At 38.9% G+C, this 23,830-nt stretch overlaps 1 protein-coding gene across 8 annotated transcripts in view; it reads left to right on the top strand.

Moving 5' to 3' along the window:
• TACC2 (transforming acidic coiled-coil containing protein 2) overlaps positions 1-23,830 on the top strand; it is a 311,227-nt gene that overhangs the window by 261,064 nt on the left and 26,333 nt on the right. For 3 of the 8 annotated variants that reach the window (XM_036734240.1, XM_036734235.1, XM_036734236.1), the window contains 7 exons: positions 1,173-1,233; positions 3,812-4,115; positions 12,998-13,059; positions 15,177-15,292; positions 16,538-16,703; positions 18,328-18,468; positions 19,425-19,514. In XM_036734240.1, the coding sequence (XP_036590135.1) occupies positions 1,173-1,233; positions 3,812-4,115; positions 12,998-13,059; positions 15,177-15,292; positions 16,538-16,703; positions 18,328-18,468; positions 19,425-19,514 (940 nt within the window). The remainder of the gene's footprint in view (positions 1-1,172; positions 1,234-3,811; positions 4,116-12,997; positions 13,060-15,176; positions 15,293-16,537; positions 16,704-18,327; positions 18,469-19,424; positions 19,515-23,830) is intronic. The other 5 variants (XM_036734239.1, XM_036734241.1, XM_036734238.1 and 2 more) reach the window with 5 other exon arrangements.

The following is a 23,830-nucleotide window of genomic DNA, read 5'->3' as shown; positions in this document are numbered from 1 at the left end:
TATAGCAGGTGTTTGGTGCATGGGTGCCTTGCACACTTGTAGATTCTCAGTAAGTTGAATCGATAGGAAGTCCAGAATCTAAAACTACCCTATTGTCATGCGTAGATCTTTACAGGATCGAGAAGTCATCTAGTTCATCTTGTGTCACCTTTTGTCAAGGTCAGTGGTGTGCTGATAAATGCTTGACAATTAGCTCTCCAAAAGAATAAATCAATAAATGTAAGCATGGCACACTTTTAAGTTTTATCTGGATCGTTAACATTTTCTCTGTTACTTTATTAAGTTAAGACAATCAATAAAATAATAAATCAAACCTTGATTTGTAGAGTTTACCAATTTCCAAGGTGTAAATGCTCACACTGAAAATTGCTTCTCACAAGCTGATATGATCAGGCTCTAGCACACCCCTGGCTTCTCACTTATTCCCTCTGAGAGAAATGAGATTACATATATAAATGTACATTTAGATGTACCTACGTTTCTGCATAAACATATATATGTACATGTGGATGGATAGATGGATAGATAAATAGAGTGAAATAGTTCTTCCGATAAGGAGATGCTCTAAACATTCTTTATAAGTACTTACTAGCCCTCGCTTCCAGTTTTGTGACCAGCTGCTGCTGCTCTCTGGCAATCTGGTTGTGAGCTCTACCCCAGCCGACCAACTATAAAAGGAATACATAACACCTGCTTTGTAGGTACATGGCGAAGTCAAGCAAGGTAATACTTGAGAAGTCCATAATGGCGCATCCACTAAAGGTAGCATGTTTTAAAAGTAAGATGGTGAGCCCATCAATCCTCCCTTCCCTTGGTCTGATGTTCTTTTATAAGGCAACTATATTAATTGGCTAAAAGATTGGCTTTTTGGAAGCATGACCCAAGTCTAGCCTAAATCAGCTTCACTTTCTGGATCCCTTCTCCAAAATGGCATCCTTTTGTTACTGATGCAGCTCTATGTTCGTTTTCCTTGGGACCAAATTAGGAGTAGTTACTAAAAGCACAATTTATTTTCAGGAGGGATCTATTTCAGTAATGCTGGTGTGGTGCACATGGGAGTATGGAGCAGTATGGGCTAGCAGGAATGGCGGTTGTAGTCCGCTTTGTATCGCGATGCGACGGGTTCTCGGTGCCTCTGTTTGTTGTGTTTACATTTTAAATTTTGTTTCCAGTGATACATTTAGGGTGAAAAAGTCGCCAAAACGGTCTCCTCTGTCTGATCCACCTTCACAGGTATATAATGTTTTTCTTTTATTTATAATTTTATTGCTGATAGGGGGAAGATCTGAAATGAGTATTTTTAACCCCTTACTGCCAGTCTCGTATAAAATTTCTACTTGGTATGGATCGGTTTTAGGTGGGGGTGGGGGTGGAGGTGGGGTGGGAGGCAGCATGGAGGAAGACCTGGGTTTCTCTTCCTATCTCTGACACCTCTGGGCCTCAGTTTCTCTAACTGTAAAACAAAGTGATGCTCTCTTCTCTGTGTATTTCACAGAGTTGTTGCGAGGTTCAAATAAAATAATAGATGTGCAAGTGCTTTGTAAAAACTGTGCAATGTGCAAGGCACATATAGGGTATCAGGATTGATATTGCGTGACTCTGCTTGCTTTGAGGCATTTCTCAGTGACAGACTCACAGAGTCTCAGTGATGGAAAGGACCTCAGAGACCATCTAGTATGACCCATTCCTGCATAGTTACTCCTCTGCCATGATCCTGACACATGGTCGTGAAGCCTTTGCTTGTTATACACTTCCAACAAGAGGGCTGCCCACTCCTGGCCTCTGGATAATTTTTCATCATCAGGGAGGTTTTCTTTATATTGAGCTGAAATTTGCTTCTTTGCCAGTTAGTTGCCATGCCCTATGGATTCATCCTATATAACATCTTTCCCCTCCATCCCCTGATTGACAGTTCTGCTGCCTTCACTCTCATTTAAGCCCTAATCACCTACTTCTTTTCTGGACTATTTTAACAATCTCCTGATTGCTCTCCCCACCTTCCATCTCTCTCTTTTCCAGTACATCCTTCATCACTGCCAGTGTTATCTTCATAATCCCAACTCCATCACCCTCCTATCAGAATCTTTCTAAGCACTACTGCACACAGGCTATAATATAACCCTGCCAGTGTTGTCTTCATAATCCACAACTCCATCACCCTCCTATTCAGAAACCTTCTCTGGCTATCTACTGCACACAGGCTATAATATAAACCCTGACTCTGACATTCATGGCCTTCACTACTCCCCTTTATGGACTCCTAATCATTTTCTAATTTTTCCCTACCTTCTCTGGCCTCTTTGCATTTGAGTATTTTACCTATACCCTGGGCCAGACTCCCTCCACATTTCTGACTGTTGAAATCTTTCCCTCCTTTCATTGCCCAGGTCAGATGTATAAGCTATTAACAATTAGTAACTGGGGATGCCTTCAAGATTTCCCAGCTGGAAAGGGTCCTTATGTCCCTGTCCCTTTCTTGCCTCTTCCTCTTTGACCTCCACTTACTTTATTCTAGTTCACATTGCAACAATTTCTATTTATGTCTCATCCCTTTACTTTACTTAGGTCCATTCTAATTATGAAAGATCAGTCTTTGGGGGAATAAACAGATAGTTCCAGAAAATTTTAGTTGGGTCTCTGGAGGAAGAGGTTCAGTCTATTTTACTGTATTCTATTCTGACCAGTTAGTCTTTGAAATACTTGAAAATCTCTCAGTTGTGAAGATCAGACTAGACAAAGGAATGTACAGTGAAAATATGAATTATAATGATCTATAGAAAGAGAAGGAAACTTTTAAACTAGTGGTGTCAAACTTAAGTAGAAACAGATTCCTGCAGGCCCCCAATATTGACTTAGAAAACCACAAATTAACATTACCTATATCATACCATATTTTAATGTATCTTGTTAGACTTTTCCCGATTAAGTTTTAATCTGGTTGGGGAAGCACTGTGTGTCTGACTCCTCTGCTTAAGATTGCTTAGGAGAATCTCTAGGAAGACATTAGTTGTACAGATAACCACATATTCTTTTGCATAATGGTACTTTGATGGGAGGACAAAAAAGTAACTTCTTAAAGAAATGTGGGAATGTAGCTCATTTTCTGACATTTTAGATTGAGTTTCTACCTTCTGTGTATCATACTCTCAAGGAACATAAATCCCTTTGACTCTCTAAGGCATCAAGTGGTATAATGGAGAGAGCCCTGGATTCAGAGTCAGAGGAGCTGAGTTTGAATCCTACCCTTTCTGCTTGCTACAGATTGGACCCTGGGCAGATCACTTCGCCTTTCTCAGCCTCCATTTTCTTATCTGTCAAATAAGGGAGCTAGATTAGAAGGTCCCTTTCAGCTCTAAAGCTATTATCCTCCAACTGATACCATTGTATTTTTGTGTTTGCTTTTAGCAATAACAGGGGAAGCTGATGTCTTAAAAGTGTCTAATTTGTTAAAGCATTATTTGGGTTTTCCTGTGGGTAATGGAAACAAGCAAATTCTACCTCCACAAAGCTAGGAAAGTTACTTTCAAAGTTGTATAATGTCCTTAAGTAATTTTCCTGTATTTCTCAACAGTGAAGAGCTTGGCTATTTCAAATTCCAATGATATGGGCTCTATTTACCAAAATGGTGACCCTTAACCAGGATTTACACTCTGAAAAAATAGTGGGAAAAAAATTGAGGAAGAGGAATTTGAGAATTTAAATTTGGCTAATGTATCATGGAGAGATTCAGCCCATAGTTCTGGGATGGAAAGGGCATTCTTGACTAGGAAATAGGATGAATAAAAAAATGGTGATTATTTGTATTTCACAGGATCCCACTCCACTGCCTACTCCAGAAACACCCCCAGTGATCTCTACTGTGGTCCATGCAACAGATGAGGAAAAACTAGCAGTGACCAATCAGAAATGGACTTGTATGACGGTGGAGCTAGATGCGGACAAGCAAGATTACCCTCAGCCCTCTGACCTGTCAACTTTTGTAAATGAGACCAAATTCAATTCTCCCGCAGAGGGTAAGCAAATTAATGGCCATTCGGACCCCAACCCAAACCTGGAAAAACTTGCTCCAAAAGAGCAAGAGGCAGTGAAGGACCATAAAGAAAATCAGAAGCCAGGTAATTTGGGCCACCATTTTGCATGTCCTTTCCAAGCCCTGGAGACAAAAGCTGCACTTTGGTATAATGTGTGGCTTTTCTTAAAGCTATAACTGCTACATTCCACTATGGCTGGTGGAGCCCAGCAACTGACACGAGCTTTGCTGCTCTTTGTATGCACTGCTGGTGATTGTGAAGGGCTCAGCCTAAAAGAGGAGTGGCAGTGTTGCTGAGCTTCCTGGCTTTTCCTAATGACCCCCGTGGCTGCTGAGGTGTGTGAGCCCAGAAGGTTGAAATTACCTGGTCAGACTTCACAATGAAAAACCCTCATCAGGCATGAATCTAAACATACTTGATAACGACAGAGGAAGTCCTTTGGAAAAGGAATCCCTTGTTCTAATTTTCTTTAATTTCCAGCTTCTTCAATTCCTAGGTTTCAGGTTTCTTTCCTAATTCTGTGGATTATAACACAAATGAATTTCGAATGAGCACAAAGTGTGCCAAAGGGAATCAAAAAATATTTCTACATATCTGGTTGGAGGCACAGATTTTTGGAATTCAGGAGAGTTACATACTGGGAAACATAACTATGTGTGATTGTGGGGAAGTATCATAATTAATTTCTCTGAGACCTAATTTCTTTATCTGTAAAATAGGAATAGTAATACATATCTTGAGATATGGCCTAGTGTATAGAGGGCCAGCCAGGAAGACCTGGGTTTAAATCTTATCTCTGATTCCTACTATCTGTGTGACCATAGTCAAGCTGCTTAAACTCAGTGGCCCAGATAACTCTCTAAGACATACATGAGTTGCTGATCTTTATCAAGGAAGGGAGTTTCTACTTGAAGAATTCTCTATATTAGTGAAATCACAGCTCAGGACCAAACACACACACACACACACACACACACACACACACACACACACACACATACACATATCTTTTTCCAGCATTTAGCAGCGTGCCTGGCACATAGTAGGCACTTAATAAAGGCTTTTAGATGTGTGTGTCTGGGTGGATGGGGGTAGAAATCAAATGACATAAAATATGTGAAAAGGGCTCTACCAATTGAAGGTGCCATTATTATTCTTTTTAAGAATAGTATTCGTACCCTGATGCCTCATGAAAGTATAAAGATGACCTTTGGTTGGCCAAGGCTAGGTCATTAGAATGAAAGCTTTGCCAACTCTTACCAAGATGGAGAGTATTTGAATATGGTCCTAGTAATACATAGATTGTGACTTTTGTTGGAAACCTAGCCCAGCTTAGTAGGCTGTCTATGGAGTGATGAAATCTTTGACCGTAGTGATCCATTATAGAAAGCTAGACCTGCAGCTACCAATTTTGATACCCTGCACTGGTTGCATGAATCGCATCCTAAAAATCAATTTTGTAATTCATGATGTAAAAATAGCAGAAGAAATAGTAAGACAAATTCATTTGAGTGGGTGAGGGGGATAAATTATTATATTGACTTTTTAGGCTACTAAGGGAATGCACATGTGAAATTTTGTGCCCTCAGAATTCGGTCCCCTAAGACAAAGCCACAGTCATTCCAGTTTAAGAAGGACTGTCAGAAATCTGTTAAAATGTGAACTAATTACTCTTAAAGAAGCTTTACCCTAGTCCTTACTAGTGAATTAACTCTTCCACCCCTGGTTTCATTAAGAGAGAGTGGACCAAGCATTTTATTAGGCACCTACTATGTGCTAGACACTGTGCTAAGTCCTTTACAAATGTAGCATTTGATCATAACATCATTAAGCTTCGAGCACAGTAGAAGCTGTTGAGTTCATATGGTCATCTGTGCTTTCCATGATGGTTTTAACTTCTTATTATTGTTTTTAACACAAGAACTGCCCAAAAGTAACATTTAGTTTGAAAATTATTTCAAAATCCATCAGGGAATTAGTACCAGAAAGGAGAGCATTATTGTTAGGAAGGTACTGTTTAAACCATACAGTGATACAGAAGCTTGAATTTTTATTCAATTTGAAGGCATTCCTTCCAACTCTTTTGCTAATAATAGAAAGAGTACCAAGATTCTAATTAAATGCTAATGACCATACCATGCTTATGTGCTGAGTGGTGTGATGTTCCAAAAAATCCAGATAACAGTAATTATATCACACAATGCTTCCTCTTGAGATTACTTAAATAACTGGGCTTCCCCTTGGTAGTTTGGTTTTTACTGTGGGAAATCTCTGAATTATACAAAAGAATTTCCTCTGTGAGTCACTTAACACATTTTTCTGTGCTTGTGTGAATATCTCTGAAAGCTGCCTTTATGGAGCTTGACAAAGAGCAGATTCCCCAGATTTTGCCACCTTGGGCTCTCATTTGGCCTGGTACTTCATATAAGAGTACGGAGTTTCTTTCCCTTCTTTATTTAGGTGGTTGCTGAGAGGAAACCGACTTCCTCATATTTACTACATCGACATTTGAAATATATCATCAACAAAGCATCATCTTCCTCTACAGCTGAAGGAGAGAGCTTACTGTCAATTCCGTAGATTAGTTATCTTTAGCAGATGGAGAGTACTTGGCCACTTAATGGAGTTAGATGTCAGGGCAGAGGAAAGGTTTTTAATCTCAGGAGCAAAGGACACTGTCATGTCCGCAGGTATACATGGCCATTTTGATATTTTCAATGGCACCTGTTGTGTTAGAAGGTTTTCTGCTGGTTAATTATTCCCTAGGGTTCACTATATGCTAAGCATTCTCATCCCTCAGACAACTTTAAACAAATAGAAAAAAAGGATTTCAATATCATTCTCATTCTCCTGCTGTTGCAACCAGGTTTTAGCAGATCTGCAAGCTAATCCTGATGTGTGTGTGTGTGTGTGTGTGTGTGTTTTGCGTTTGAGTTTTATCAGCTGGAATCAAACACATGTACTTTTTTTAAGAGGGGGAAAAGCCTTCTAACAGAATTTTATAGGATAGTAGAGTTAAAGATGAAGAGGTTGTTGAACTGTGACTGCTGAAGCTCATCTTCACCTCCCAACATTTTAATAAATTCACTCCCACTGTGACTGATGTGACAACTATTCATTTCTAGCAGTAGAAGCAAAAACAAAACACTCCCGATATGTAAATGTTTGTTTTGGTCAATGTAGTTGAAAGTGGTCTATTTATGTGATTGTGAAGTGCTAATACATGGTGAATAAATTGGCAGTCTGTCATAATTTGCTGCCTGATTGGATGAAAATGATTACAACTTTAGGATACATCATAGGACAGGGAAAGGATACTGGATTTGCAATCAGAGGACCTTGCTTCATGTCCCAGCCCTGCCATTTGCTAGGCCAAGCCACTTTACCTCTATAGGCTTTCTGCCTTATCTAGAAAATGAGGGGCTCAATGCCTTCTAGTGTTAACTCTATGATCCAATGATGCCTTGGACCATTGTAGGTTTCTTTTGGGATATTATATGTGTTTTCACCAAAGTGATGCATAAAACTGAATCCAGAACTCTCTACTGGATCATCCTCCATATTTTACATCAATTTAATTCAACAAACATTCATTAAATGCTTACCCTGTACAAAGCCTTGTGCTAGATGGTGGACACACAGAGACACAAATGGAAGACCCTGCTTTCCAGGGGAAGAGAGAAAGAGGAGAGGAGAGGAGAAAGAAACAGGGGAGAGAGGGAAAGAGCAGGGAGGAACACTAATAACTGCAAGAATTAGGAAAACCTTTGAGTAGGAGGTGACACCTGAGATGAGCCTCAAAGTATACTAATGATTTTAAGAGATAAAGGTGAATAGGGAATGCATCCCGGGGTGAAGGATAGCTTGTATAAGTGTATGGAGGCAGAAGATGAAATGGTGACTTCATGGAACTTGGGGATATAATCAGGTATATCCCAGCAACACTGGGTATGTGACCATGCACTGGTAATTTAATCATCAGTTTGTATCTGCTTGAATATTGGTGCTATGATCAGGGATTTCTAGAGTGCCTTAGTCTGTGCTGAAGTTACAAGTCACAGAAGCTAATGAAATGAGGAAGGAAAGAGGGAGAGGTTCAGGGCCAAGCAAGTGAATACTAATGATTTTTTGAGGGAAAACCTTATATGATCATGGGGTCTACTTACATTTCATGAGACCCTGTAAATGTGTATTTTGAATCTTTTTTTTAAACAAAGATCAGAAACACTTAAAATCCCAAACCTAGAAAGGACTTTGAGATTTATCCATTTCAGTGTTTCCCAACCCCAACTATGGAGCACACCGCTTTTCCCATATTAGCTCAGAGGGCAAGGACTGGGAACCAGGGGATAGAAGAAGATTTAATACAGTGGAAATAATACTGGCTTGGGAATCAGAAGACCTGGGTTAAATTCTTGACTCTGCTGCCTACTCCCTATGTGACCTTGGGTCATCACTTAATCTCTCTAGGTCTCACCTCTGTCATCTATAAAACGAGAGGAGTTGGACTAGCTACACCATGAGGTCTCCTCTAGCTCTGTTCTCCCATGAAAAAAGTTGTTTTTCAAGTTCAAGAGAATGTAGTACACTCTCTTGAGTTCTAAATTTGGAGTCTGAGGACTTGGCTTGAAGACTGGCTCTCCCACTTGCTATCTGTGTGACTTTGTACAAGTCACTTCAGCCCTCTGAGCCTCGGTTTTCATCTCTGTAAAATGAAGGGATGGACTAGTTGACTTCCAAGGTCCTTCTAATTCTAAATCCATACTCTCAGAGTCGTAAAGTAAGGTTAACAAGTTTTCCAAAATGGTGAAAATTTGCTGCGGATTCTGCAGAACAGAAGTTAGGAAATACCGATCTACTCTGTTCCTCTTCTTTAATGTAACACCATTCTTAAATCATCCAGAAATTAGAACTGATAATTTTTCACTAGCTCAAGCCTTTGTCTAAAAATCCTAAAAGTCTTTTGATAAAAGAAAGATAATCATCATGGAGGTTTCTTCTAAAAGTCCTCTGCTGGGCTCTTTCTTATGGGCTGGCCATGTTGTTCGAATGTACATCATACACTTACCAAAAAGACCATTTTATGGAGAACTCACACAGGGCAAGGGCTCACATGGTGGCCACAAGAAGCGATACAAGGACACTCTCAAGGTCTCTCTTAAGAACTTTGGACTTGATTGTGTGACATGGGAGTCACTGGCACAGGACTGCTCAGTATGGCATGCCCTCATCATAGAAGGTGCTGTGCTCTATGAGCATTCAGAATTGAAATAGCTCAAAAGAAACAAAGATGTGCAAATTTGGAGAATCCATCCCAAATGTTCACATAGACTATTTGTGCCCAACCTGTGGTAGAACATTCCAACCTTGTATTGGTCCAATCAGCCACAGTTGAACACACTGAAACTTGACTCTGACATAATGATGTCATTTTGGTCCTCTTGGAGAACGAAGGACAACAACCAACTGTGGTAAAGGTTCCACCATGACTCTGCAGTTGTTCTACAGGGGCGATTTAGTCATGGACCCCCCAAATGCTACAGAGTTAATATTTTGCTAACCAAAAATCCTGTGATGAATTAACTGATGGGACTTGTTGGAAATGACTTCTCCCCTCCTCTTCCTTTCCTCATCTTTAAGAATGCATAATTATATTGACATATCCATATTTAACAGTAGCAGCATTATTCCTTAAATGAGACAGGAATTTTTGGTGTCTGAAGGAAGTCAGATTAAGGTTCCTCAGAACCCCAGAATTCATAGTACTTGTTCAATTTTGTCTTGGGCTTGATCCATGCTATGACATGGTCCCTCTTCTCTTTGATGATTATGGAGGGGAGGGGAGGGAAGTGCCGCTAAGACGTGGACATCGAGTCAGTTGAGATATTTCCTCAAGGTCATGGAAAGAGCAGTACTAAATAGAAGGGCTGCTTCATTTTCCAGCTTGAGTCTTAACTTGGCTCATTCGTTAAACAAACATTTAGCTCCTCAGACTACTGCGTGCAAGGCTCTTTGGACATGGATAGAATCACTATTCTGAAATTTTAAGTAGGAGACCTAAGATAGCTAGTTCTCTAAAATGAGTCATAGATACATGAATGCTTTAGGTCCCTGGGAAAGCCCAATCATAACTAGAATAGATGCTTATGTATAAAATTAGGCTGATTCAGCACATTATTATTAGTTTAAATGCTCTATTTTTGAAATATCATCTCCCATGGTGGGGAGGAAGCTGATGAAATTGGGCAGTTGTACAGGAGAAATAGACCAGATGAGATGGGAGATCTGAAACTTGTCTCAAGGTCCAATGGCTAGGAATAAAATTTACATCTTGGGTAGAAGGGAGGAACTGGAAGAGAAGTCTCTTGAAAAATACTTTTATTTTCTTTATTTGGCCACATTTAGCATACATGCTCTCAGCTGTGGTGAGAGGAGCTGGATTATTGCTTTTGAATAATTAAAGGTCATTCATTTCCAGGGTCACACTAACAATACCGTGGGGATGGGCACAAGCTGATTCAGTTATTCTGCCCACCACCTTGAAAGAAATGATGAGATTGGGAGCGCTCACGTTCTGTGCTTTATGCATTAGGCCAGATTATGTGTGTGTGTTTATTATAGAATCTTAGCATAGTTGGGCTAGAAAGGAAGGTAGACACCAGCTAGTCTAATTTTCTGTTACTTTTTTCACTCAGTGACTCACCAGGAAATAGAAATCAATAATGATTAAGGCCTACAAGAAGAAGGAAGCTGTTTTTAGATTTCATTATTACATAAAATCATCTTTATTCTCAGGAAGAACTGGTTCCTTAAAGCAAAAGTAATTTGACATAGATTCTGACAACTGCCAACACCTTTTACTATCCTAATTTATTGACTCTTTACAACACACAAGAGGAAAATCTTGTTCAAAAAATCACATTAAGTAGTATTTTATTTTAAAAATTATATTCCCATGGACTAATAAATGGAAATTAAAGGAGGAATTGCCCTGAAGTGTTGATGCTGAGGATTTTAGACTGGGTCCATAAACAAAAATGATTCAGATCAGCAAGTTGACATAGGTTGTAATTGTACATCTCAGGTGAAAATGTTTGAGGATTCTTCTCTGCTGTCTGGTTAATTTTGTATTAAAAATTATTTTGGAAGGGTTGGAAATTGAGTAGACATCAAAAAAAAGATGAATGATGTCAACTCTAAGACAATTTAATGAGTTTTAGGAATGTTTCAAATGCTATTTAAGGTCATAAAACAGTGTAGTATGGTAGAAAAGTTGGCTCAGGAGACCTAGGTTCTAGCCCTAGTGCTTACTATGTGGATTACTTTTATGTATATATCACTTAACCTCTTTGATCTTCCATTCCTCACCTACAAAATGAATATCATAACATTTGTACTCCCTATCCTACGAAGACCGTTATGAAGAAATTGTTATAAACGTTAAAATGCTACATAAATGTGATATTAGTAATATTATTACAGTACCTGCAATCCCGTGTAGAATATCCAAATAACTACTCTGGTTCCATTTAGTAGTTCTATATATACTCAAACTGATAGCTTACAAGCCCCCACCAGCATATTTTGCTTTTTCTCTCATCAGCCAGAGGACACAATTAGTTCAAAGAAAAAACACTTAATGAAGTTGGATAGTAAAAAGAGTCGCAATTGAACATTTCTCTGTTAGCATAGTCTCCTGTAAATACATATGCCACAAGTGAAGACAGTGATTATAAATAGAAATCACATGTGAGAGGTCCAAATAAAGAAGAATATATGTAGAGGAGAAATTCACACTTCCTTTACTGAAGGAACTCTGATGTCTGCTGGTGATGTTCTTGCCAGCTTCTGTATCTTGCTAGGTGTGGGATCTCTGCTGGGTATATTCCCTCACAGGAGCTCCTGGGTCTGCTCCTCACTTGGCTCACTGCTCTATTGAACTCATTTTGCCTGCTCTTGTTTGGGTAAATTGCTCTGCTGGGATCTCTGGAGCTACTCTTCTCTAGGCATGATGTCTCTGCTGGGCCTGCTGGGCATGTTGCTGCTCTGTCCTTTTTTTTAATAGTACCCAATGGTACATTCGTTCCTTTAGGGCCAGGACAGCCATCTCAGCTAGGGTATAGTGGCTAAAACTTCTCCCTGATAAAGTCAAGCTGAAAACCTTTAGTCAAAGCCACCATACCCAACTAACAAAAGATGACTAGTGGCCCCAGCTAAGATTAGGATTTTCCTTATCAATCCTTATGTCTCTAAGGAAAATCAAAGTCTCCTATTACAGATGATTATCTGGTTTAGGACTCTGGCAATCTGACATATACCTAAAATCTCTTAGCTTAGCTTCAGATAAATTTGAAATTGAACAAAAGGTAGTCTGGAGAGACAAGGTCAATGTTTTCCACTCAATTAAGGAATTCTTGTCTTTACTATTGACACAAATTACCATTTTATCACTTGAGGAAGCCTTGAAGGAATTATAGAAATCTAGATGTAAAAGTTCCATGCTGGGGGAGCTAGGTGGCACAGTGAGTGGAGCACCCACCCTGGAGTCAGGAGGAGCTGAGTTCAGATTTGGCCTCAGACACTCGACACACTTACTAGCTGTGTGACCTTGGGAAAGTCACTTAATCCCAATTGTCCTGCCTTCCCCCCCTCCAAAAAAATTCCATGCCTACCCTTAAATAGGGGTATATCTGAGATTTCTTAGAAGGGTCAATTGTGCTATTTCTAAGCATATCAAGGAAAGGTAACTATAGTTTCAAAGAAGCTGGATGTATATGTTAATCATTATTATGTGCTTTCAATTATTATAAAGACACTAGTGCTAAAACTGGTGGGGCAAGTCAAACTCTTTAAAAAGCAGACTTGTCCCCACCATACAGATCATTGTTTGAGTACAGGCCAGTTAACAGTGCAGACTGTTTTTTTTTTCCAATGATTCTTGACATCAGTCTTTGTTCCTCTTGCAGAGCTGGATTATAGAAACTCTTATGAAATAGAATATATGGAGAAGATCGGCTCCAATTTACCTGTAAGTTCTTTTGCATTCTAATTGTTACATCCATTATTGTGCTTCTATTTACTGTTCTTTGCTCTAAATGTTATGAGAACATAAGAATCAAGAGCAAATGGTAGATTGAGTGTGTTTCTCTTATTGCAGTCAGAATAATAGCATGCTAATGAAAAATTAGGGGTATCTGTGTTAATCGCCAGCAGGAATAAAAGTAATCTAAGAAATAAATAATGAACCAAAACCAGTCTCTTCCACAGAACCACTTCACTTGATTCTAGAGCGTTTGACACCGAGAAGTTAAAGTTTGAGCTTTCTGAGAAGAAAATCGTTTTATTTCAAGCAAACCAACCCAAAAAAAAAACCCTTCCAGTAGAATTCACTCTGTCGTCTCATCCTTGTTTCTAGGTGACCCTGGGTTCTTCAGGGCAGCTAGGTGGCACAGTAGGGTAGGATGCAGGGCCTGGAGTCAGGAAGACCTGAGTTCAAATCCAGCCTGATGCTTACTAGCTGTGTAACCCTAGGAAGTCAGTTAACCTCTGTCTGACTCAGTTTCAACACCTACCTCCCTGGGTCATTGTGAGGGTCAAATGAGATACTATTTGTAAAGGCTTTGAAAACGTTAAAGTGCTATAGAAATGCTGGCTATCGTTATTATGGACATTAAATAAACATCGACTGGGCACAGAGTTCTGTTGTAAACACTGTAGGAAGTACAGGGTTTAAAGAAGTGAGAGTCTCTGTTGTCATTGAACCTTTAGTTTAAGAGATAACAGTTTAAAATATAAACGATTCTCTATATGCCTTGAAAGGGCAGCTGGTGGCACAGTGTATAGAGCCCTGGGCCCAAGTTCAAATCCAGCCTTAGATAGTTAGTAGCTGTGTGACCCTAGGTGAGTCATTTAACCTGTGCTTGCCTCAGTTTCCTCATCTGCCAAATGGGGATAATAATAGTCCAGGATTGTTGTGACAGGCAAATGATTTAATAATTGTTAAGCACTTAGGATATTGCTTGGCACATAGTAAACTCTATATCATTTTGTTGTTGTTGAGTCATTTCAGTTGTACCCGACTCTCCATGACCCCATTTGGGGTTTTCTTGATAAAGATACTGAAATGGTTCACCATTTCCTTCTTTAGCTCATTTTACAGGTGAGGAAACTGAGGCAAACAAGGTGAAGTGACTTGTCCACGGTCACACAGCTAAGAAGTGTGAGGCCAGATTTGAACTCAAGAGGATGAGTCTTCCCGATCCCAATCCCAGCATTCTATCCACTGCCCCCCCAGCTGCCCATGCCACCTAGCTAACAACGTAATTGTTAGCTGTTATTGTTGGTTTTGTTGGTGTTGTTATTAAAGATGGTAGACTGAAAGCTCTTTATCAGCTCCTGACCTTTAGTCAACTCCTTAGCTCCTCTGGCTTGCATTAAAGTACAAAACCACGTAGTTGCAGTTGAGCAGCTCAAGTGCCTGACCACTTCACCCTGTACATGATTGTCTGAGCCCGGTGTTCCTGCTCTAGTAAAGCTCTTGACCCAAGGCTTTGGGACCCTGAGAGTACGTTACAGCAAATGTAGTACTTTATGACTTGAGATGTTGGGCCCAGCTCGTGGTTGTGTATGAATGCCTTGGTTTGTTTTTGTTTGTATATAGGCCCAGACCCTGCTTTATCATAGCGTGTTTACTTAATAACTCTGTGCCTCTTGGCCCACTACTCCTTTAGTGCTTTCCACAGGCCATAGTGTGTATGTATATCCAGGGATAGAGAAGCATGATGATATTTCTGTAAAATGGGAACCTGCAAGCATCGGTCATCACCTCTACCTTTGCATACTCTCTGTCGCCTCTGAAGAGTTATCCAGCCCTCAACTGGACTGACCCATAGAGCAGGAGACTCTAAAAAGGAATCCACTGTACTGCATATGAATCAATTTTTCAGAGAAGTTGACTAAAATCATATGTCATAATCATTTGGTTGCTTGACAAAGGAAATAAAGGCTTTACATTAAAAAATGATTGTCTTAGAGAATAATCTGCGCTTGTCTGTGATCAAGTCTGTCATCAGGTTATTTATCACATTGATTCTACCCAGATTGTACTCATTTAATAATTAGAATTGATTTCCTTTCTTTTCACAGCATGATGATGGCACTCCGAAGAAACAATCTCTGTATCTTATGTTCGATGCCCCTCAGGAGAGTCCGGTCAAATCTCCTCCAGTTCGGTTATCTGATTCCCCAACTCCATGTTCAGGGTACATTATTCCCATAAAGAGCCTGTAATACTAAAATATTTTCTACTTTAATGAATGAAGTATTAAATGCTTTCTATGTGTCAAGCCCTGTGATAAGCCCCAGGGATACTAAAAGAAAAGCAAACCTGATCCTGTTCCCAGGGAGTTTACATTCTATTTGGGAAGAAGCCACTTTTGGAAGGTTTCAAATGCAAAGTGGATGGCAAGGTCCGAGTAATCGTTAAGATTTATAATTTAAAGCATACCAAAGATCCAAAAACCAAAAAATTCTTTACATCTGTCTATTTTATTGTTTCCTAATGAGGTGGTAGGGTAGCTAGGTGGCACAGTGGATAGAGTGCTGGGCCTGGAGACTTGTCTTCTTGAGTTCAAATCTGGCCTCAGACACTTACTAGCTGCTTGACCCTAGGCAAGTCATGTAACCCCATTTGCCTTAGTTTCCTCATCTATAAAATGATCAAGAGAAGGAAATGGCACACCACTCCAATATCTTTGCTAAAAAAAAAACCAAAACATCAAATGACGTTACAAAGTCTGCTATAACTGAAAACAACTCAACAAGAACAAAATGATGTTGTCCTGTGTTATTGACCTTTCAACCCCTATTCCAGCCTAACCTAGATCTGATAAGCAAATTCCATCACTTTGAGAGTGAGAATGCTTTGAACTAAGGCTAAATCTCTTAAAAGAAACACGTGTGACTTTTTTCTTCCTTTTAATTTTGTTTTAGTTATATGGGCCCAAGTTCATGTTCTTATCAGAGTAATGTGTATTTCTGGATAGATCTAGGTTCTCAGTTCTAAATTTGGACACTCTCCTGTTCCTCCTTTGATCTCTCTGAATGTATGGACTGGACCCTGCTGCCACCCTCATGGTTTCTTGAACTCTTCTTCCTCCTTTATGTGCCAGTAATCTTTAAGAAAAGGAGCTGGCCAGAATAGATAGAGAAGCTGACTGCTGCCTCCCTTCTCCCTTGTTTGATGCTTTAAAATCAGCCCTCAGTCCTTAGAGGCGTAGATAGGATCTTCCTCTCCCTTGGTCCCACCATGTACAGATGAATGACGCATGGTACAATTTGTACCAAACTGTAGGGACTACCTGATATCCCTCTACCATCTTATTCGAGGAGAATACACTTGGAAGTTAAGTGTTCTTGGGGGAGGCCTAAATGATAGATTATTGTTACTCTGATTTTGAAGGGATTTCTAAAGAAAAAGATGGGAGACAATTTTTTTTTCTCCTCAGGTCAAGTTTTGAAGAAACAGAAGCTCTGGTGAACGCTGGGATGAAAATCCAGCATCCAGTCTCTCGAGTCCTGGCTCCGAACCAAGAGGCACACTTACAGGCTTCAGAGAAATCAAACCAAAAAGAGTCCATGGGCTTAGGAACGGCTTCAGATGCTCTCGAAAGAGTAAGTGGGGACCTAATAAGCCCAAAGAACAAGTGCATAGGCATCCAGTGGACTAAAAGCAACACCTCAAGCTGTACCCCAAAAAATTTAGTAGAGAAATTCAAAGCCTGCAAACAATATGCTGTCATATCTCTCTAATACATTACCTCTGGAGAGAAGAATATCCTAGAAGTAAATCCCTTTATTTTATTTTTAAAATTATCTTTGCTTTGTTTACCACGATGATGTTTTCGATTTTCTTTTCTGAGTCCTTATGGTTGGATTGTCACCTGGGCATTCATCTCCTGATCTTTTACTTTTCCTAGCATCCTTTATGGTGGCAGTTTAGGACATTAACACATGTGCTAAGGAAGAAAGATAATCTTCTTTTGAGGTGAACAGTAGGTTGTACTGGTCCTGGGACTCCATTTGATTCATTTAGGAGTTTCTTTAGGACCAATATAAAAAAGATCCTTTTCTCCTTTCTCATACTGAGATCTTAGAGCTCAAATGTAACTGTGGTGGTAAAATACAGTTTGAAACGTGACACAGAAAAGTACATTGTCTTCCTACTATCCATAGGCTCTCTTAAGTCTCAGAAAAGTTTTTATCTATTGGTTAAAATCCCTATGTGACACCCACTATATGGATATAGATATACATACACACATATATATGTATAAATATATACACACATGCATATATAAGTATATAAAAGCAAAATATTACATCTTGAAGGCTACTGTGTTTCCAGTATGTGTGCATATGCATGTGTGTATATGTATGTACACTGTTTCCTGTGTGTGAGTGTATACACACACATACTGGAAACAGTATCCTTGAAGATTTAATGTTTTACTTTTATTGCACTGAATAGATTTACTAATGAAAAGTATACTTTCCCATTTAAAGACCTCCTACCTTCTTGAATAAGGCGTCTAGGTAACCCAGTGGATACAGTACTGGACCTTGAGTCAGGAAGACCTGAAGTCAGAGTTCAAATATGACTTCAGACGCTTACTAACTGTGTGACCATGGAAAAGTCACTTAACCCTTTCCTGCCTTGATTTCCTCATCTGTAAAGTGGGGATTACAATAGCACCTAACTCCTAGGGTTGTTGTGGAGATAAAATGAGATAAGATTTATAAGGCAATTTGCAAACCTCGAAGTCCTATATAAGTGCCAGCTATTATTTTGATTATTAGAAAACATCTTTTCTTGTCCTTAAATACATCTATCTTTCTATTTAAATCTCACTTACTTTAATGATAATGCATATATCTTTATTACTCATGGTTTGAAATGCCAGCAAATGGATCACTTCCTTCCCTGTCCCCAGCCCTAAACTGCCTTCGTCCAGTTTGCAGCCAGGAATCAAAGAGCATGTTGGATTTTGTTTTTAGTTTACTAATGGGCTATAGGAGGGAGGGTGTTGGCTGTCAAAGCAGTTCATATAGCAGCTATTTCTCCCCACTGTTTTAAACTAATCTCAAAATACCTATTGCTCTTAAAGAATGGACATTAAATTTGGTAATTTCTTTAGCATGAAACCAAAAATGTCAGACCAGTAGATGATGCTCACCTAGACTTGCTGTTCCTCTTTCTCTCCTCTATTTTCTGTTCTATATCCTCCTTGCCATGTAGACAGCTCCTGAAGATTCCTATGTCTCTGCTGAAGCTCTCCTCAATAGGATATCTCATCAAACCTCAATATGCGATGCGCTTGAATATCTAGAGCCTGATTTAGCAGAAAAGAACCCCCCAATATTTGCTCAGAAACTTCAGGTTTGTAGCCCAAGTGTAACCTGTCAGTGTTCCTTTCTTAAGTTTATCACACCTCAGTAGAGAATGAAATCCCTTACACATAAACCAAACTGAACTATGATTTAAATGGGGGCAAAAAGGGAGCCAAGAGGAGGTGGGAATGGCCAAAAGTCTTCCAAATAAAAATCTTTTCTTTGTGGCCAGGTATGCAATTTTTCCCCTAAAGATGTCAAAATGATATGAATGTTGTGATTATATTTTTAACAAGACGATTCTTTTTAAATCTGGAAATGGGGCTTAAGTTTTCATTTTTCAGAGGTCATTCAATATCCCTAAAGGCATTTCTAGTAATTTATTCACTGAACAGATTATATTAAATCACCTTTGAGTAAGCTATTTATGTACACGAGAATTTCTCTTACTCCCATTGCAATAACATCTGGACGTGATGCAACATCTGGAACCAAAATAATTATCTAGCATCTAATTTAAAGTTGGCAATTTTAATTGCTCTCCTCTACATGAAAGGACTCTCTTAATGAACAAATCTCAAGAGATTATGAGAGCAGTGTGAGAGATAAGGTTTTATTAGCTGAAATTATTGGGAAACTTTATATTGAAAATGTACTTTAGGGTATGTAGGAAAAGGAACAAAAACAACCAAAAACTTCGCAAAAATAGAAAGCTTGCAGAAAAAAAAACCATCTTATCTTCATCAGTAAAATGCTATGTTTCCTGACAGTTATTTATTTGAAAGGCTTCTGAATTGTTCTTAATTTTAAAAAATCCAGACTTCTGCTGTCCTGGGCTGCTGAGGTGTTTCTCTTGAAAAGAACACTGACTCTGTGTGTTATATCTGAGTTGTCATCACAATGCGTTTAAGTGTGGCATCCGTTCTCTGGATGTGAACAACATTTACATCCTGTCTTAATGCATTTTTCTTCCCACGGTTTACTCATAATGCCACCATCTAACAGGAGGAGTTAGAGTTTGCGGTCATGAGGATAGAAGCGCTCAAGCTAGCCAGACAGATTGCCCTGGCTTCTTTCAGTTCCTTAGATACCAAGGTACCTGTTCCTTGCTTGGAATGCGATGCTACCTGGGTGTGTCATGTGTGCCGGTAACGAAACAGGAGGCTGCTTTCCTAACCATGACGCACAAGTGTGGCGCTGGAAACCTGCAAAAGAGCATGTCCATGCAGGAGGAGGGAGCTACTCCTCAAATATAACCATGAGAAATTGGTCCTGGGAAGTGGCCTAGAAACCACAGTCTCTGTAAATTAAGCTCAAGAGCTAAATTCCATTGCAGTTTGCATAACTCTTTGGCATTAGCCAGACTCCTCTAATATATTGTGAGAGTGCTATTCAAAAGTTACATGCCAGCATTAATTTAGGGGTGATGAAAAGCCCTGTTGTTGTAGAGATTTTACTCTTGACCAATTGTATGTGTGTGCACTTGACACATAATAGATGCTTAATACATAGTCATTGGTTGATTGATTGTATAGTATAGCCATCTGTCACTGAGAAAGAGGGCCAATTATTTGGATTTTAAAGTTTCAAAGCTCAAAGTTTGGTTCTCTCAAGCTCCAGAAAATTGAAATCTGAGATTAAGCCCTTTGTGACCTTGGACAAATCATTACCCCTCTCTCAATTTCCTCAGCTCTAAGAGGATGAAGTTGAACTTGGTGATCTCTATTGTCCTCCTCAACTCTAAAATTCGGTATGGTTTAGTGATTGTAACAATGGAGATTTGATCACTAAGAGATACTCAATCCAGTCTTTCAAGGGTCGTAATCTTTGTTATTTTTGTCACTGACATTCATGATTATGATGATCACAATGATAATGATTACAAAAGCAGTAAAGTGAGCTTACATTTATACTTCATTATTTTATTACATCTTCACAGTGAATTAGAGTAGATATTATTACCACCATTTTACAGATGGGCAAACCAAGACATAGAAACATTTGGTGACTTGCCCAAGAATAAACGGTGGATCAGTGGTATAGCCAAGACTAGACCCTAAATCTCCTGACCCCCAACAGTGCTCTTTCCATCCTAGTTCAAACCATTCTATTCCTGATGGTACAATTCTTCATTTTATCCATATTTTCATGACATGCCAGTAATAGGTACCCATGTGTTACTTGATTATAATGTCAGTGTTCAAGCAGTGCCCATGAGCAAGTGGAGTGTGTTGTCCTCATGAAGAATCGTCTTGGAGAACTCTTCCAATTTAAAGAGAATGTTTATGGCTTCTAGTGTTCAAATTGGACAGATTTGGACCCAGGGGAAGAAAAATTAAAGTGATAATCACTGGCTGTAGATTTTCTTGTTCCTTTTATTACCAAAACAAAAAAATTGCTGGTTTGACCTCAGCTTCTTCCTAATTGCCTTAATTTCATTTAGATCAGGAGACTCTAAAATTGAAGAAAGCAGTGGGAAATTGCTTTAGATAGGTTTCTTTAAAGTGATAATTACTGGCTGTAGGTTTTATTGTTCCTTTTCTTACCAAAACAAAAAATTGCTGATTTGACCTCGACTTCTTCCTAATTGACTTAATTTCTTCTGAAATAGGAGACTTTAAAGTTGAAGAAAGCAGTAGGAAATTGCTTCAGATGGGTTTCTTTCTTTGCTGTGATAGAATGAATTGGCTCTAAAAGGAGTCATTTCACCTAAGTGAATTTATGTGACTATTTCCCCGAATAGTGTTGATTCCTAATTTTAATCAATATTGATGAGACTATATATCTCTGACCACTTTGGAACTATAGATCATGTTCAAGTCATGATTTGATCTGCTGTTGTTAGGTGGAAATTGCTGGGAATTTGAATTTCTTTTGAACTTATTTAAAAAAAATAAGGTTAAAGAATAAATTTAGAGCCTCTCAATAGGCTATGACATGGTTAGCTACTTTTCCAGTGCTGCAAAGATATAGGTCTTAAGAAATATAGACTCAAAAGAGAGCAAAAGAAGTATTATTCTGGGCCCTATTTCCAACTTTAACTTTTTGTAACGATCCATGATTTTGAAGAGAAATCAGCCCTTATTTTCTAAGCTGTAGTAGCCCAAGAGTAACTCAATTTATATAAACTCAAGATTCCATTGAGTCTCTAGCTCATATGCAAGTGGATCTGTGATCTCCCCTAGGTAGCATATTGTACAGAATTCCTACTTATGTATTGGAAAGTGCTGGTGCATTGAGGAAAAAACAGCAGCTGCTTATGCTGTTTGCTCTTTTTCTTACAAACATATTTTAGCTGCAGGTTGACATAACATAGATTCTGCCAGTTCAGTCTTTAACACTCCAATGGGATCACTTGGAACTGAAATATCATGTGTATGTTAGTGATCATGAAATATGATACAGTGTGAATTGCTCATGGTTTTGTAGAATAGACCCAATTTGTATTCCACATTAGACTACACAGATTGGGCTATAGGAACATAGTTGGTCCTTCAGGAAACAAGTAGATTTGTCTGTCTTTCATTAAAGAGGAAGAATCCCATCAGGAAACATCAATAGGAGTCAGAACGCCTGGTTGGAATTTTATCCTTATCTCTATGAACATCTGTTTCGATTGAATTCAATTTAAAAAAAAAAGAAGGTAGACTTCATTAATTTACCCCCTTGTGACCACATTTGACATTGAACTTTTCACTTTTCAGCCTGCTCTTTTGCTTCCTATACAGACAGAACCTTAGTGTCTTTTCTGCACAGATTTGCATGAGATACTAGCAATGAGAGAGATAAATTTCAAATCCGTATTTAACTGATCCTGATTAAAAGCAACGAACTTTCAAAAAAATCTAATTATGCATACCACCAGATAATTGAATAGATTGTTTCTGGAATAGACAAGATAAGAAGCATATTATTAGGAGAAATATTTTGTTTTCCATGAGAGTTGCTTATTCCTCCAAGATTCTTCTCTTGATGACAGAAATGTGCAAATTTCAAATCATGAAAAGGGCTAGATACCAGCCCTTAAACCAACATTTTGATATTCAAAAAGTGCCTCTAAAGAAGTATTACAAATCAAACCTAAAAATAATGTGGGTTGGGATGGGGGGCAGAGAGGACAACCACTTTTGGTTCTCTTATTGTCTAATTTTAGAACAAGTTAATGAAAAAGTAATCTACAGTTTCTAAATGGATATTGTCAGACCTAGGACAAATAGACAAGGTGGGGATGATAAACTTAGATTTGGGAGAGCCATCTGGAACCATGATGCCAGGTAAGCAGGCATTAAAGTCCACAAGCATTCATTAAGCACCTACTATCCTAGGTACTGTGCTAAGCTAGAAAGGAGATAGAGGGACAGTCTTTAGAAACAATGGATAGGACGACCTTGACCCTGAGACAGGACTCCCACCATGTTGAATCATCAGGGACGGGAGAGTATCATTCATAGGAGTCAGGATTCAGTGAAGATAGGCGAGAAGAGACAAATAAGAGTAAAAAAAGAGCTAGTAACCATAAGAATGTGCAGCAGGTGAAGCCTTATACCACCTTTCTATTGGCTTGGGAGCCCAATGACTGGCCTTCTAGGTCAGATACAACAGCAGCTCCTTCACCTAGTCAATAGTAGTGTAAGTACTAGTTTAATGCAGTGATTTATCATACCTGGCAGTTCCAGACAACTTTGATCAAACTGCATCATTTCTTTCCAGACCCACTGAGTTTTATTAATCCCCACATATCTTTCTAAATATGCATAACCACTTGATGCCTGTACTGGAAGACTTCTGCACTAAAAACTGAAAATATTGAAGATATTCCAAAGAAATATTTCTGTGTCTTATCTGGAAACCACATCTCTGAAACAGCCACTATTGTGTGGATGCTTCAGCAATCACTCACTATATTTGTGTGAGAACTTGTCAAAAAATGAAAATTTCCATCTACTGTTTAAATTTATCATCTGCGTGATACTAAGGAACAAATTTACTGGATCTTCGGTCAAGTCAATGAAAATAATTTTATATATTTTTAATGTAATAAGACATTCCAATGTGAACCTACTACTCTGTTTTCTGTCCTCATTTTCCTGAGAATTTTTTTAAATGAAGCAGAAAAAGAAAGGCAGCATGGCCTCATGGGTAGAGGGCCAATCTTGGGTTTCAGGAGGACCTGGACTATAAAATGAGGAGGTGAGCCTGGATCACCTCTAATTCCCTTCCATCTCTATCACTACAATTCTATGATTCTTTGACACATATGAGCTGTGTGATCCTGGTCAAGTCACTAAATTTCTTGGTGTCAGGCAACTTTCTGGGACAGCTAAGTTGCCTATTTGCATAGATAGAGATAAATTACAGCCTAAGATTTCCATGTACTGATGAAATCACAGGTAGAGTGGTTTGTCTAGACA

The sequence above is a fragment of the Trichosurus vulpecula genome, chromosome 8, assembly GCF_011100635.1.
Source record: "Trichosurus vulpecula isolate mTriVul1 chromosome 8, mTriVul1.pri, whole genome shotgun sequence".
Classification (NCBI taxonomy): domain Eukaryota; kingdom Metazoa; phylum Chordata; class Mammalia; order Diprotodontia; family Phalangeridae; genus Trichosurus; species Trichosurus vulpecula.
Note: the sequence above shows the minus strand (reverse complement) of the source record. Positions and strands in the feature narration are given on the sequence as shown.